The sequence below is a fragment of the Syngnathoides biaculeatus genome, chromosome 8 (assembly GCF_019802595.1).
Source record: "Syngnathoides biaculeatus isolate LvHL_M chromosome 8, ASM1980259v1, whole genome shotgun sequence".
Lineage (NCBI taxonomy): Eukaryota > Metazoa > Chordata > Actinopteri > Syngnathiformes > Syngnathidae > Syngnathoides > Syngnathoides biaculeatus.
Window position 1 is genome coordinate 24,729,684 of NC_084647.1, and position 17,532 is coordinate 24,747,215.

The 17,532-nt window shown below is 41.7% G+C and overlaps 1 protein-coding gene across 1 annotated transcript in view; it reads right to left on the reverse strand.

Moving 5' to 3' along the window:
- ppp1r37 (protein phosphatase 1, regulatory subunit 37) overlaps positions 1-17,532 on the reverse strand; it is a 48,622-nt gene that overhangs the window by 2,725 nt on the left and 28,365 nt on the right. The window contains exons 3-11 of the mRNA XM_061827385.1: positions 17,475-17,520; positions 15,922-16,022; positions 13,410-13,529; positions 11,891-12,041; positions 11,659-11,814; positions 8,874-8,986; positions 4,408-4,549; positions 4,140-4,306; positions 63-1,293 (exon numbers count right to left, since the gene is read on the reverse strand). Of these exons, the coding sequence (XP_061683369.1) occupies positions 63-1,293; positions 4,140-4,306; positions 4,408-4,549; positions 8,874-8,986; positions 11,659-11,814; positions 11,891-12,041; positions 13,410-13,529; positions 15,922-16,022; positions 17,475-17,520 (2,227 nt within the window). The remainder of the gene's footprint in view (positions 1-62; positions 1,294-4,139; positions 4,307-4,407; positions 4,550-8,873; positions 8,987-11,658; positions 11,815-11,890; positions 12,042-13,409; positions 13,530-15,921; positions 16,023-17,474; positions 17,521-17,532) is intronic.

Genomic DNA, 17,532 nt, shown 5'->3' on the forward strand with positions numbered 1-17,532 from the left:
TGCATGCATATGTAAAAAATGTTGTTCATACATAAAGTACACCCAGACACACACACACATACCGTGTTCCATGACACAGCTGCCAGACTTGGGGCTGTCGGGATCGAGGAGGTGGAGGGAGAATTCGGGTTTCAGGCCATTGGGCAAAAGCGAAGCGGCGACTTCCTGCTCGCCGCGGTCTGCAGAGTCCTGCACGTGGGGTTGGACGGCAGTGACCGATGTCGTTTGGTCAGAGAGGACAGGCTCTGCTACTTCCTGTCCATCTGGCTTAGATTGCTGATGTTCCTCATCGGGTTTTGGACCAAGGCTGTCGTCCTCTGTCACAGTCGAGGAGCTGACATCCACGTCTTTAGCGTCGTCCGGACACTCGGAATACTGCGTGACTTGCTCTGTTGTGGATGCTGATATCTGGATGACCTCTTTGGCGTCTCCACTTGTCGGTAATTCGTTCTCCTCCACTACAGGAGGAGCCTCTTTAACCTCTGTTCGTTCTTCACGAGGGGTCTCGGGTGAGAAGCAAGCAGGCTGAGCAAACAAAGGTGCTTTTTGACTTGTCAACGGGGGTCTGAAAGTGCCGCCGACATCGGCGTCGCCACTGCCGGGCTCTCGTGTGTGATTCAGTGAGGCGCCGTAAACGTCTTTGTGCTTCGTGGCTGCGACCGCGCTCGTTTCTAAGGTCATCTTAGACGGGCCCTCGGCATGGCTGGCATTGACCAGCGACTCTGGAGGGCTCTCCACCCGAGTCACCATGAAGATCTTGTGACCCCGCCCGGGACTTGAGACAGATATGCAACGGCCCGGTGAGGGAGGCGTGCCCGGTGGAACGGGGCTGTCTGTGATGGTGATACCCGAAATGATGTTCATTGAGGATGGAGGGGGGGTGTGCGAGGGACTTGATGTTGCTGCCACCACTTCACTTTGAGGAAGGGCTGCATTTAAGAGAGCTTTTGGCTCAGACGAGGTCTTCGTGATCACTTCTTCCTCATCTTCAGTGTCAGAATCAGAGTCCAGGTTCATTGGAGAAACGGTCACCTGCGAGCTCACCTCCGATTCACTGCTCGGCTGGGCTTCACTTCCCGTTTTATTGCCCTCTTTATCAGACTGTCCCTCATCTTTGTTCTCCTCCCCCTCTTCTTCTCTTGTTCCGTCTTCGGTGGCAATTTCAGCCATGGATGCCGACTGTCTCATCATCTGCTCCGTTTCCTCCTTCTCTTTGGCCAGGATGAAGTTCCTCTTGCAGCCGTTCTGGATCTCGGCCAGCAGCGCGCGTTGGGTCTCAATGAAGCTTTTCACCTGCGAGGACAAGAGCTCATCCTCAAAAATGGAACACGGCCAGACAGGGGCTCACAAAATCAAGCTTTCACACTTTCTTAGAGTTATGGTGGATTTAATGGTTCAGATAATCACTACCTTTCAAAACTAATGGTACAAAGGCTCCCTCTAGTGGTACAAGAATAATTACTGAATTCAGTGTTCAAACTGTGCAAAATGTTAAGGACAGTTCAGTTGTATTTAAATTAAGTACAATTTCACTTAACACTTTATAAATAAATAAATACCCATTTGGGTACATTTTTTACTTATCTGCAGTACATTTTTAATTTAATATTTATGTTCAGTTTTTTCATTTTCCTATATTTGAGCATGGTGCTACTGTGCTGTTACAATGGCTACAATAATGTACTTTATTATACTTTAAGGCCTTTGCTTTGTTGTTTATGAACAACAAGTATTTTTTTTCCTTTTGTGGTACTTGGTGTAAAGTGTTTTACAACTACTAAATCACTAAGGAGGTCCATAGAGCTGCAAAGCATGCTGGGAGGATGTAAAGAGCGTTTAAAGTGCATCATTTCTTCAGTCATTGTTGTATTTGTTCTATTATGTGCAAGTTATGCTACTGTTGGATGTGGTGTGATCATTTTAGTTTAGTGACACCATGAGTGTTTACAACATCCTGAGGAATGACTTGGCTACAGGGGGAGTGTATGAGGGAAAGTCACCTTCTTCTACTTTCAAATGTAAAATTGCAATTGATCCCCGCTGCTTCCTGAGCGCCATCATGTGGTAGCTTGCATACACACTAAAACATATCTATGCTAACAGTGTAACCAGTGTGTTCAAAGGTCAAGTGCCATTCCTAAAAACATTCTAAAATGAAATGAAAAATACATATAACAATATTCACTTCATTGCCTGCACAAAAAAATAAATATGAGCGGAGAGCGCGTCATCCATGCACAAAGTTGCAGAATTCTATGAGAGCGCGTCATCCATGCACAAAGTTGCAGAATTCTATGACATCAAAGTGGTCGCCATATTGGCTGCATCCTCCGTCTGTGACGTCACCCCGACATTCGCCATTGAAAACACACGGTGCACCCTACTATGGGAGACGAACACGCCCCTTCTGACACGGAAGCTCTTTTCGAAGAAGAGAACATCACACAACCAAGTGAAGTTACTGGGGCATTATTACACTATTGTTCGAGCCATATTCAGATGATATGCGATCACGGCCTAACCGCCTCCCTTTCCGATCCACTTCCGCGGTGGAGATGAGCCATTGGGGCCTGGCGCCGCGACGAATCACCCCGGCCTACGAGGCCAAGCCGGCTGCCGGCCGGGGTGGCTCATTTTTGCCGCAGAGGTGGCTTATCACGGTGCCGAGCCGGGCCGCTTTAAAGTGTTGTCGTAGCATGCAGCTGAGTGCGCCATTGCCGGCGGCGTTCTTCATAGTCGCCGCTGTCCACGAGCCCGATGCGACAGCATTCACCGGCGAGCCGTCACAGCAGTCTTCGAGGGCAAGCCAACACTGCAGCCTTCGCGGGAGAGCCCGACGCGGAAGCCGTCCGATGGGCACATCTATACATTTAGCACCCCTGTCATACGTACGTGGATCTTTTGTTACATTATGAGAAACCGATTATATGGTCCGTCCCAAACTATTATTTTTTTTAGTACCTGTATACACAACTACCCGTCATTTAGAACCCACAAAGCTGTGGTCCTCTGCACCTATGCAATCCATTTTTACGACAAACCGGGTCTCTTGCAAACTTATGAAGGCTAACTCCATCCTCCCGAGTGTTCAAGCAATGTCCAGCAATGCAACGAGCCGGCATTTTGGCTAACACGAAGGAACGAGCTTCCTTCCCGGAGGTAAAACTAATAGAAACAAACGAGTCCACTTGAGGGCGGTCCTGCCAGTTCTCAAAAACAAATCCCTTGAGAGGATTTTCATGGCGGGAGTTACAAAAAGTTGTACATGTCAAAATCATGTTTTGTGGTGAAAAAACGCATGGGTCCATGTTGGCTGCTGTTTTTTCATCAATAACATACTAAAAATCATGCATTTCATGACAGTGGCCCTTTAAGTGTACTTCATTGCTGTTATCACAAAACAACACTTGAGGCACGCTGTCCATTTTGGAGAAAATATAAGACTTGTAAAAGTGCTTTATGGTTGCAAAAATATGGTACATATCATACGTAGTTATTTAAATACTACATTCATTTATACACGTATTTTCGTTAATCGCAGGAGGGTAAGGAAGGTAACGCCCACAAATGTCGAGGGAACACATAAACAGTTAACTTTCCCTTAAGTGTCCAAGTTGTGGTTGTGTTGCAAGCGCCGTTCTGCAGGCGGCTTGCTGCATCGTGAGCAGCGCGGCAGGTGTAACCACAACAATAAATATTCCCATCCTATCCTATCCCAGCTATCTTCGGCCAGGAGGTGGGGTACACCCTGAACTGGTTGCCAGCCAATCCCACGGCACACAGAGACAGACAACAGCTGCACTCACAATCACACCGAGATGCAATTTAGAGTCTTCAAAGAATTCATGTTTTGGGGACGTGAGAGGAAACTGGAGTGGCTGTAGAAAACCCACGCAGGTACAGGGAGAACATGCAGAGTCCACACAGGCGGGGCCGGGGTTTGAACCACAGTTCTCAGAACTGGAAGGCCAATGTTGTCCACTGTACCTATGCTTCACGCATCCTGCTAATTTTCAGGTGTCAATAGAGGCTATTTGAATAACTGTTATTTTTTTTGGGTCAGAAGCATACATCTCTCTCTTTACACAAGATATGTAATGTTTTTCCACATAGTTAATAATTGAAAAGCGCACGCTCACAGTTTCTTTCTTGGGCTCCCGGTCGAGGTCCAGGCGCAACAGAGAGGTGTTGACTTTCAGGGCAAGCGACAGCGCCATCAGTCCCCCTGTCTTGATCTCATTTTCTCGGAGGTCCAGACGCAGCAGCCTCGGGCTCTCTGCTATAAATTCAGCCACTGCTACCGCCCCTAAAGTGGGTACGGAGGCAAACATTGGGGAGGGGGTGGGGTGAATATTGCATACAAAAAAGTAAAAAATTGTTACAAAAGAGAGAGCCTCAATTTGTCACCTTCACAAGACAGCTTGGTGGAGGCGAGGCCGAGTCTGAGCACAGAACGGTTAGCAATCAGTCCGTCTTTCAGCTTGTGGACACCCTCGTTGGCCACTGAGTTATGACCAAGGTTCAGTGTTTCCAGACTTTGGGTGCAAGGCTGAGAAAATGTGCAACAAGACTACACATAAGAGTGGTGCCTTGAGAACTTAGTTTAATTTGTTACGTGTCTTGGTGTGTAACCCCAAACTCTGCTCAAGCCACCTCCTAAATACCAACAACACACATTTTTGTTTCTGTGTTTTTAATATGAAAAATACTACAGTCTATAGTCTTGTACTTTTTAAAAAACATACAGTAATGACATCATTAAGAACAATGCAAAGATTTAAACTGCCATTTTTTTGTTGCTTCAATTCAACACATTATGCGGCAGTATAATATAGACCTAGCCTATATTGATACGGTCAGTACTAAACTGTAGTAATGTTAGTCAATCTTTACACAGCATAAAAAATATGCCCAAGTATTATATTGCCCGTCTGAATGGGTTGCTCCAATACTTGCTGAATTATCAGAGGATTAAAGGAAAACAACCCTGAAACATATATGCTATTTGTAAGCCCATCTGTGGCGACTTATTTAAAGCAAATCTGTTATTTTAAACACGTGACTTGTATTTCTGCTGTTTTATGTTGAGTTTGACAGCAAACTTCAACTACAAGTTACATTAAACAGCTTCTTTTGAAAGAATTGTTTTACTATTGGCCAAAGTGCTGAGGGTTGTGAAGTGAGTTGAGGTCATCGCCACAATACAGTGCACATATCCAAATTTTTTTATCTTAGGTAAGGAGCCTGAGCTGGTGTGCGAAATCAAGAAGTTCGGACTGTTGGGTTCTAGTCCTCTTGAAAGGGGTTGAACTCTCTTCCACAGTGGATTTCCCCAGGTGTCGAGCAGGTGCCGGTATACTTGGACTCAGGGGCTGTGCACTGGCGTTCATCCCGGTGAACGAGAGGGTAGCATTCCCTCCACGTGTGGGTGGGGGGACGGGTCCTCACTGTTGTTTGTGAATATGCACTAAACAGAAGTTCAGAGTACCCATCCTTTTTTTGAGTCCTTGGAGGGGATGCTGGAGTGGGCTCCCGCCAGGGCACCGTTGTTCTGCTGGGGGGGTTCGATGCTCATGTTTGCAATAACAGTGAGACCTGAAAAGGGCGCGATTGGGAGGAACGGCACCCTCGATCAGAACCAAAGTTGTGTTCTGTTATTGGACTTCTGTGCTCATCTTGGATTGTCCATAATGTCTTGGACCCTTTAGTGAAGAGAGAGGCGAAGCTGCCCACTGATCACCATCTTGTGGTGAGACGACTTCGATAGTTGGGGAAGATGCTGGTCTGACCTGGCAGGCCAAACGTATTATGGGGGTCTGCTGGAAACATCTGGCAGAATCCCGTCAGAAGGATTTCAATTCTCACCTCTGGCAGAACTTCACCCCTGTCCCGGGGCAGGTGGGGGACAGCGAGTCTAAGTGGGCCATGTTCCGTGACTCCATTGCCGAGGCGGCCGACTGGAACTGTGGCTCGGATAATCGGATGAAAATAAATGGATGAATTTGATTGACTTTATGCACAATGAATTAAACAAATTTGGAGAAAAGTATTTTGTTGTTTTCCTGTATTCAAGCATAATATTAAATGTTGAAAGATCCCTGTTACATTTATATGAAATATATGGTATTTTTTAAAGAATAAAACTTGTTTTTGATGGACACAGGTTGCTCATGATAGTAGAAATTTGAAAAGTAGTATGTATGTATATATATATATATATATATATATATATATATATTTTTTTTGCTTAGTGTAAAAAGTTTGAGAAGCACTGGACTAGAATAATTAAAGTGCGGCATTTTAATTCAAATGTGGATCACACTGCACTAGACTACTTAAAAAAAAGTGCGGCATTTTAATTCAAATGTGGATCACAATCAGTGCGGCCAATTGTGAAATGAAGAAAACCAGCAGAACACAGTTTGTACTGCTTTTGACAAGCTGGGATTTAGCAGTGTCTAAATGGGGAACTGCAAACAATGAGCTCCTTATTGTCCTACATCAATGTGACGATGATGTGGTGACTCATCAAAACAAACAAGGACAATGAACTTACTTTTTTTCGTACAGCCACAGAATTCGATCTGAACAAGTGAAGTGTTTGATGAAATCCAAATGCCACGGATTTCCTAAAATTGTGGCAACCCAGTCTAATAAACAGTATGGCTCAGTTAGTTGCCAGGTGTCTCGTCCAGTTGTACAAATAAAAGCCTCCACCTAAAAAGAGGCCTCCTCGATCACCCGGGTGAGGCTCAAAATAAAGCTGCTGCTCCTCCACACTGAGAGGAGCCAATTGAGGTGGGTCGGGCATCTGGTTAGGATGTCTCCTGGATGTGTCCCTGGTGAGTTGTTGCGGGCATATCCCAGCAAGAGGAGGGCCCAGAGATGACCCAGGACATGCTGGAGAGACTGTCTCTCGGCTGGGCTGGGAGTGCTCCAGGACCCCCTGGAAGAGCTGGACGAACAGGCTGCTGCCCCGTGACCTAACCGTGGATAAGCTTTAGAAAATGGATGGATAGATAAAAGATATTGATTGCAAATGGACATTAAATGGGTAACTTTTGATCCCCATTAAACTCTCACAGTTGCTAGCCTCAACAGCTGCACTCACCAAAGCATGTAACTACTCTATCCATCCATCCATCCATCCATCCATTTTCTTAGCCGCTTATCCTCACAAAGGTCGCGAGGAATGCTGGAGCATATCCCAGCTATCTTCGGGCAGGAGACGGGGTACACCCTGAACTGGTTGCCAGCTAATCCCAGGGCACATAGAAACAAACAACCATACACACAATAACACTTCAGGGCAATTGTCCAATTAATGCATTATTTTGGGATTTGGGAGGAAAGCAGATTGCCCGGAGGAAATCCATGCAGGTACGAGGAGAACATCCAAACTCCACACAGGTGGGACATTTCAACCCCTGTCCCCAGAGAGGCTCATGCTCAAACCAGTAACATGTAACAAGTCTGTCCTTTCAATTTAAGTACAGTGAGTTACTTCATGCAGTAAACAAGTTTCCTGTGCATGTTAAAGATTATCGTATGTTATCTGAAGATAGTCTCTCTGTCTTTCTCTCAAAAGAGAGAGAGAGAGAGAGAGGAAGAGAGAGAGAGAGAGAGAGACACTTGAATCCATAAGTTTACCTACACTGTGGAAAAAAAAAAACTTTTTTTTTTGTCCCACTGTCTGTAGTCAAATCCGACTAAACCTCTCCCATTTCAGGTCAGGATCACAAAAATTATTTAATTTTGTTAAATGTCTCAGTAATAAAAGAATTTCTTCGCGAATTTTATATATATACAAGGTCTCAAGTTTAGATACATTTCCTTAGGATCAAGTAACATTTCCTTTGAACTGCATGACTTGGGTCAAATGTTTTCAGTATCCTTCGAAAAGCTTCTAAACTTCTGAGAGTACTTTGTTGGATTCCTGGCCCATTCCTCCGGACACAACTGCTGTACCGAGTCAGGTTTTTTGGTTGCCTTGCTCATACATGGCTTTTCATGTCTGCTGACAAAATTTCCGATGGGATTCAAATTAGGGCTTTTGTAATGGCCACTCTACGACATTTTTTTTATCCTCAAGTCATTTTTAAACCATTTTGGCGGTATGCTTAGGCTCATTGTCCATTTGGATGACCCATTTGTGCCCAAGTTTGAGCTTCCTGGCTGATGTCTTGAGATGTTGCCTTAATATCTCCCATCTAATGATCTTTCTTCACAATGCTGTCTATTTTATGAGGAGCTTCAGTTCCTGCTGCAGCAAAAGAGCACAACACAACAAGATGCTTCCACCTCCATGCTTCACAGTTGGGATGGTATTCTCAGGTCTACAAGCTTCCCCAAGTTTTTGAAGTCATTTAATGCCAGCTGTTTCTCACATTGGGAGATCTGGGTACCAACCATTTTGACAGATTTTTTAAGGCCTAAAGAAAATTGAGTTCTGTAGCTATATAAACATTGAACGTATCAAAAGAAAGATTTAACCCTCTGATTTCATCAGAAAAAAAATAAAATTTTTACCTTTTACCATTCTTTAGTTAACAGCAGTTCAATATTGTGAAAATGACTACATTCTATATTACATTCACGAGTGACTTAAAAAAAAACAAAAAGTTGCTAGAGGGGTTGGAAAACGCGCTATATATAGCAGCCAAATTGCTTTGTTGTCAACACTAACTGATTCTTTAAACTAGCTTTGCTCTATTCACAGCCATCTTAGTGCAAACGGTGTATCTGCAGTAAATAATTACCTAAGACACTATTTCCTAAAATACAGTATTTAGACAAGTCAATCCAATTGTATTAAATTCTTTTACTGTCATCTTTCTCCTTAGCAATCACTCTGTGTGTGTGTGTGTGTATACCAGTGCAGCAGCAAGGTAGCCCATGCCGTTGTGTGTGAGCTGGTTGTTCCATAGCACCAATGTGACAAGGCCTTTCCTCTGCTCTTTTAGTCCTTCACACACATAGGCCAAACCTGTGATGACAGTCCCACATGCACATAGTCAGTCCATTTGTGTCCTGCTAAATTGACCAAAATATCATTAGCAATGGCTTTTACGTGTGAAAATGGACAAAGATTCTTTAGCATAAGAACATTGTACTCTGAACACTCAGATGCTATGCGTCACTACACTGAAACAAATGAGGCCATACAAAAATGAGGAACTGGAATATTTAAAAGACAACTTCCAAACAAAAACAATGTAGGCTATATTTTTCAGACAACGATGATAAGATTATTTCACCAGCATTCGTATTCATCAAATAACTGCAGTCTCAAGCTAGGAGATATATTTGTGTTGTGTGCGCATCTGTTACATAAATTGAGATTAAATAGATATGTGGGCACAAGAGACTTAGGCGCTAAAGAGCTCATGAGTCTCTTTAGTATTCACACACATTAAAAGGAGATATTGGAGTGTTTTAATAAATCAGACATGAATTGATTTTCAATTCAGTTACATGAGGTGCATGTCTTATTGTTGTCCATTGGGTTACTCATCCGCATGTCCTACACTAATGTACAGTGACCTGTAAAGGTATTTCCTTTCCTTTTTTTTGCATATCACACACAAACGTTTAAATCATCAAACCCATTTTAATATCACTCAGAGAAAACCCAAGAAAATACAAAATGCAGTTTACTAATGACAATTCATTAAGGCACAAAAGAAAATCCAAACCTTTCTGAACCTCTGTGAAAAAGTAATTGTCGTCTGAACCTAATAAGTGGTGCCACCCTCCGCAGCAATAATTGAAATCAAGCTTTTGCAATAATTGGCGACGAGTCTTTCACATCACTGGAGGAATTTTGACTCACTCTTCTTTGTTGTTGTTGTTTCAATTGTTTCAACTCTGGCATATTGGAGGGTTTTCTAGCACGAAATTCACAGTTTAAGGTTACGCCACAGCATCTCAATTGGATTTAAACCAAGACTTTGACTTGGCCACTTCAAAACCAAATTTTTTTTTATTTGGGAGCAGTTCAGAGGTGGATTTACTAGTGTGTTTCGGATCATTGTCCTGCGCATGATTCAAGAGCACTTGAAGTTGAGGGCACGAACTGATGGCCGGATGTTTTTCTGGTACACATCAGAATTCATGTTTCATCCATCACAGCAAGTTGTCCTGGTCCTGAGGCAGTAAAGCAACCCCGGACCATTACGCTGCCACCGCAATGCTTCACTGTGGGGATAATGTTCTTTTTATCAAACGCTGTGCTATTTTTAACGCCAGATATAACAGGCCATACACCTTTCACAGTAGTACAGTCCACAGAATGTTTCTCCAAAGGTCTTGAGGATCATCAAGATGTTTTTTTGGCAAATGCGAGCCTTTGTATTCTTTGCTGACAGCAGGGATGTTTCCCTGGGAATTCTTCTATGAAGGCCATTATCGGCTAGTGTCTTTTATGGTAGAGTCATGAACACTGACCTTAACTGAGGCAGGCGAGACCTGCGGGTCTTTTGATGTTGTTTTGTGACCTCCTGGATGAGTTGTCGTCACACTCTTGGAGTAATCTTAGTTGGTTGCCCAGTCCTGAGAAGGTTTTCTACTGTTCCCAATTTTCTCCATTTGTTTATAATGGCTCTGACAGTGGTTCGCTAGAGCCCCAAAGGCTTTGAAATGGCTTTGTAACCTTTTCCAGACTGATGTATTTCAATCACTTTTTTTCCTCATTTCTTCTTGAAGTTCTTGAAGTCTTCTACGTTTTCTGACAGATTCCATTTAAGTGATTTCTTGTTTCAACAAATATGGTGGTAATCAGGTTGGGTGTGGCTTGTGAAATTGAACTCACCTTTCTCAAATTTGTGGTTAGTCACAGTGACAAATTTAACAAGGGGGTAATTACTTTTTCACAGTGTGTTAGAAAGGTTTGGTTTTCTTTTGTGCCTTGATAAAAATCAGGAGGGATCGAGAATACTTTTTCAAGGCACGGTAAATGTGATTTTGAGTGTGTGTGGCTTTAAAAAAAGTGGGACCTGCCTGGCCTGGTGAGTGATGTGGGAGTCAGCAAAGTAGAGTTTAGAGTTAGCTTTTTTGAGTTCAGTTTATCAGCTTGCTGTTACTTATCTAAACATTACAAAGTCTGCATCATGAGTGCCTGCCTGAGCATCAGTTGTGGACGCAGCAACTTGTGGATGAATGCGCTTAATATATATCTTTATTTTGTTTATGTCTATTCAATAAAGAGAATGAAAGTGCAGCCACGGTTGTATCCATCCTTGACGACTTGTTGGTGCCTTACAAATTGCTCCAACCAGCAATGGTAGGCTATAATAAATTAGCTAATATCCATACCATGTTTTGGTGACCATAGACATACTTGTGTGGTACATTAGTTAGTTGTTTTACAGTAGACACAATGCATTTTCTTTTCTTTTTATGTGGTAAATGATCAAAAACCTTGGAAATTCGGTCTCTTACATAGTCTTTCCTTCAGGCTCATAACCAATGAACCAACTTATTTCTACATGGGGTGGTGTGTGAATATGGTTTAATATTAGCACATGTAGAAAATTATACTTTGGACATTTTGAGGTAGAGAGTATGCTCGGGTTTTTTTTTTGTCATCAAATTACTCGATTAATCATTCCAACCCTAAATTATGACCAATGCACAGATCTGTCTGGGTTCCAACTGTACCAGAGTCCAGGATGTGATTGTTTCGCAGGTCCAGAATTTGGATGTTGTAGTTAAACTTGAGCAGGTTGCCAAGCTGGGCTGAATCTTGCAACCCATTGAGCTTGTTGTCGGCCAGGTACAACTCGCGCAGGTTCATATTCATCTTCAGTGCTGTTGCTAAAAATAGAATATAAAGGAATAATTAAATGATTTCATTGAACACTGCCATCGACAAAGTCTGTCCCCTTCTTACCAAGCAACATGAGCGGTCTACCAGACAGACCGGCGTTCTCCAGGTGGAGGACTGCAAGGCTGCCACTGATCCTGAGAGCTCGAGCCACAAAGGGGGCCGAGTGGTCCAGCAGAGGCGTGTTTCTCGCATCCAGATACTGTAGAGAGCTCGTCTGTAGGGGGTTGGAAAACAATTGTGCATCAATAAAGGCATAATCTGAAAGATGCTGCTTTTAAATTAGTGGCTGTTAAACCACAAGGTGGCTTTGCACAAAGGGAATTCATTTGCATTCTAGACATAATGCAGTTTTGGGACACCTGGGAAATGGTTTTAAATAGCATAAATGGTATAATAGAAAAATGTATGCCTCCTTTAAATTAGTAAAAAAGTTGATCAAAAAAAGTTTTAATTAGTTTACGTGATTAATTAAGGCTCAGCAGATATTATTAGAGCAAAGGCAATGTTAGGAGACGCAGGTTTGTAGGTTTCAGGAGACCATGGGAGAACGATCAAATTTAATCTCTCTTATTCAGTAAATATGGCACTTATTCAATCACAATAGTATAATACATTTCATCCAACAAAATGTGGCATGCAAACATAGTTGCATAAAGCTTATGACACCATCTTTTTCAGAAATCACCCTAAAATAAGCAGGCTTAATGCTATACTTACAGAAGGACATATTGCAACTTCTACTCACTGCACAATGATTAGTGAGGTTATGTCACTCAAAACATCAAATGCACCATGTTCTTTGCAAGGGTTACATTTTCATCCAGCTCTTGTACTTGTACTCATTATACTGTCTGGTGAGTGTACGCTTTGGAATGTAATGAGAACAGTGTCTTTTGACAGTTGACTCAAGTACTGTAAATAATAACGCTATTTTCGGGGAGCGTTTCCTCATTACAACACAGCTATGACTAATAAGCTTCTTCAAGCTCATAATCACACAAGGATTTTAGGGCTACCAAAACACTAATCATTTAACGAGTGTGTCATTACACCGTGAATTCTGTTGCCACACACATATAACTGACCTCAATCTTCGCTGGTGTAAAGAATAAATTGAAATGTACAATTTGCTTTGGCAAACTCGTTAAAATGTACCGTTTCTGCACATTTGATTCAACACTAAACAGAAAACAGTCCAGTGATTTTCAAAAAAAGTTGAAGATAACTGAACTGGATTTAAAAACTTGGTACTTAAAGAGTAAAAAATGCAATGTATTGGATTTAAATGCTTCAAGCTTCGTTCCAAATACTGATCTTTGATTGCATTTCCCATTTTAAAATGTTGCAAATTGTACTTTTATTTAATTCAGCGATTGTTTCTAAAAACACTACTTGTACATGTCACACTGTTCTTTGAAATCAATTTTATAACATCATTAAAACTGCAGAACAAGATAGCATTTTTGGTCCGTTCATCCCAAGTACTTTTATGACCACATAATATAATTCAGATAAAACAAATCTTTTGTGATCTATGCACAATACCCGATCCACTAAGGGTTGAATCTAAGTAATAACTTACCTTCCTCATCATGTGAGCGGCAGCCTGCCATCCCCGCGTGCCTATGTGCTTGTTGAAGGAGATGTTGAGGTGTGTGGCCGACTCGTAGTACTCAATCATATCAAACAGAGCAGAGGCGCCCTAAGGAGTATCAGGGGAAAAGGGGGGAAAAAACAATTAACCATAAGGGTGGCATTAGCTGAGTTTTACTCTACAGTCATGCAGAAACTAATGAAGGATAGTACTGTGCAGCTGTAATATTAGTAATTTTTCATAGAGGACAAAGAATATAAATCTGGGAGTATTGTTATATTATGTTTCTATATGTGTTGTTCCACAGTTTGTGTTCAAATATCCATGACTTCTAATATAGCCACATAGAAGCTAATCATTAGCACGTCAATAGCATTTTACCATTATATGTTGGCATTAAGCTTGTGGGGCCTGTCTGTAAGCAGTTGTTTGAAAAACACTTAACTATATTCCAAAGTGCTGCTTATTTTGAAGTGAGTTGGGCTGAGTATCATACAGCACTCGTATTAAGTTTGCGGTCGCAAGTCAAAGCAAATATTCTACCACTGCACTTAAAAAATGTATGTGGTTGTTAATTTTCTAAAGTCAGGGAATTAACTTTGCTGTTGATGGAGAAATGTGCCGTTACTCAACTCAACATTATTTATAAAGCACTTTTAATACAATAACAGCTCAAAACCAACTGCTGTACTCAAATAAGAATCAAACTTTAATAAATGAAAATAAAAGGGGCATCTTAAGCTGTGCTGTGAAAGCCCGAGAATAGAGTTTTAAGAGGTTTCAAGAGAGGTTTTAAAAATTGACAGTGACATACAGAGGGAGGTCATTCCATACCACATGACCAGTATCCGAAAATGTCCGATCCCCTGAGTTTCAGTCTAGACCTTGGTACCTCAAGAACCAGCTTATCAGATGACCTGAGGAATCTGGCAATGGCATAGGGATGGAGTAGCTCAGTGAGATAAGACGGAGCAAGTCCATCCATCAATCCCTCCCTACCTCCCTCCCTCCATCCATCCTCCATACTGCTTATAATCCCTATTGTTGTGGCCATGTTGGAGCCCATACCAGCACAGTATGGGGGAAAGGCAGGATATAAGGTGAAGTGGTCGGCGGCTGATCGCCGAACACATACAAACTCACTCACCCTTCAATTAATCTAGTATGCATGTTTTTGGGATCTGGGATAAAACAGCATTACCCGGAGAAAACCCACAAGGGCACAGAGAGAACATGCAAACTCTTCAACGGTGAAGCCCAATTTGAACCAGGGTCCTAAGAACTGTGAGGCAGATGTGCCAACAAGTTGTCCACCACACCGCCAGCCAGACCATGAAGAGATAGGCCAGGACCAGACTTATATGCTCCATCTTACATTCTCCAATTAGGAGGCAAGCAGCATCATTTTGAGCCAAACTTGAGATGTTTAACAGAGGACTGGCTAGCTCCAAAATAAAATACATTACAGTCATCCATCTGAGATGTAATAAAGGGATGAATTACTTACTAGTTTCTAAGTGCTATTTTGTAAGAAAAGATTTTAGCTTTTCCAGGTGTCTAATGTTAAAGAAGATGGATTTGACTACTGCGCCCAAGTGCAGTTCCAATTTAAAATCACTATTTTAAAACCCCAGTTTGAAAATGTTGCTTTTGTGTATTGTGTCAAAGGGCCTAAGTCAATAAGTGAGAATTTACGCAGAAAAGAAAGACGCAGAAAAGAAATAAAGGCAAAGTAAACCGGACATGCTTCTGCTATGGGTCACATGGCAATTCTCAGTGTGTGTTTACCGGGATGCTGAGTATACATGTGTTTATCTTCAGGGTGGTTGAAAATGAGTCCGATACAATTCACAAGCAGCCCACCTTGTCTGGTTCTAAATGACGCCTTTCTAAAATGTACATCCTCACATATCACTTCTGAAACTTCAACAGGAAGTCTCTCTCTTCCTCATTACATCATCTGAAAATGATGGGACTCATCCTCTTCAATTGATCAATTTGCTATACTGCCTTCTCTTTTCCTTTCAAACCTCTGCTTCTTATTTCAGTGGCACTCATGAGGTTATGGTATTTAGTGACTCATGCAGAGGCCTCATTCCCATTCCTGGGGCTTAGGCCTGCACTAGGTGAAAAGGGCCATTTGCTGCTTCCTCTGGAAAGGTTATGACTGTTTTGTTGGCTGTCTCTGTTTATTTGCAGAGTTGTAAGAGCATCTGAAAAAAACAGCAAGCAGCAATTAAAGTGACTTTTTCCTGCCGGTGCAATCTGGGTCTGACTGCAAGCACAACTTGTGTCTGCGACTGAAAATAAATGTCACACTGTGTATAGTATATTTACTGTCTTGCGACAGGATCTATCCTACAGGTCCACAGTAGAGCGGCCGTACCTTAACTGCATGCAGTCTCAGTGGTATTTACACAAGGGGATGAGGGATAATCCAAAATCCAGTGACACACACTTAATATCTCAGTATGTGTGTTAAGAAATGTTTTATTCTTACGTCTTCATCTAGGTTGGTCTGCTCCAGGTCTATCACTTTAAACTGGACTCTCTTCAAAACCTCCTCCAAGGACTCACATGCCTTGTAGTCCAACTTTTCACCTGCGCACAAACACACAAGGTCAGTGTATCATTTTGCGAAGCACCAAAATCGTGTGACATTAGCAAATATGGTGAGACTTTATCTTACTGAAAGTATACCTCCATAAATGTGACAAAAGGTCTGGCGGCTCAGTAAAATATGAGCAATATCACTCATTTAAATTTCAATTACACACACAATTAATTCATTTTTACCAGTCAGATATCATCCTGGCATGGTGGCCCAGCTGTAAAACATTGGCCTCACAGTTCTGAGGACCCGACTTCAATACTGACCCCTCCTGTGTGGAGTTTGCATGTTCTCCCCGTGCCTGTGTGGGTGTTCTCCAGGCACCCCGGTTTCCTCCCACATCCTTGGCACGTTAACTGACTAAGCATCAGTTGAGCATAGCGCTTGTGTATGAATGTGGTTTTTACGAGTTTATTCTGTTATTGCTAGTGTATATTTTGTTAATGTTTGTTCAATATTGTGATTAAAAGTGCACCAGAGCCTATTTATCCATGATGAGTTGTGGAAGGCATTACAATACGTTCTAACTAACGTTGGTAGGGTATATTAAATTAGCAAACATTGACACCTTGTGTTGGTGATAATAAACGTCCTGTTTTGGCACAGTGTGTGCATGTTTAAACTGGAGTACCCGGAGAAAACCCAACCAGGTACAGGAAGAACATGTAAACGCCACACAGGTGGGACCTGATTTGAACCCCCACTCTTCAGAACTGTGAGGGAGATCTGCTAAACCAGTCGTCCATCGAGCAATCAATTGATTATCAAATTAATCCTTTACTTTTCAATTGGTTTAAACTTAAAATTGTCCAAACCCTCAGACTTCAATTATGTCAATACAATTAATTACAATAAAAATATTGGGTAAATAATTATAACTATTCTAAACAATAATTTAGACTGATTGATTTTCCATTTCATAAAAATAAAACATATGCAAACGTCTCTTACTTTTAAAAACAATTCACATCTTTGCCTACTTTCTCACATGTTACAGACCAAACAAGTAACAGAATCATAATCAATTTGGGTTGGTAAGTAATTTCACGGTCAATCTGAAATAATATCGTGTTATTGAATAAAAGGGAAGAAATCTCTTTTTTTATATCCAATTAATTGATTAACTGAAAAAAGTAATCGCCAGATTAAACAATTATTAAACCCTGGCAGTAATAGTCTGTGTGGAAAAATTATAATTGCAAAGCTGAAGATCTTTTTTGTAAGGGAATTATTCAAGGTATTTGAGTAATCATTTCATCTTTAATGTACAGTCAGTAAAGATTTATCTTTTATATTATTTCCTATAGGAAAATAAATGTTGGAAGTCACAGAATGAATGTTTGACTTTGGAGGTTTCATCGTCACGTATAGGGTGTCACATATAAACTCGTTATGAGTCATAAGGTGATCTTGTGACAATCTGCACATTGTTAGGTGCTTACCTTTTAGATCCAAGCACTCGTTTCGCTGACTCAGGTCTTTTAGTTCCTGCAATATTTT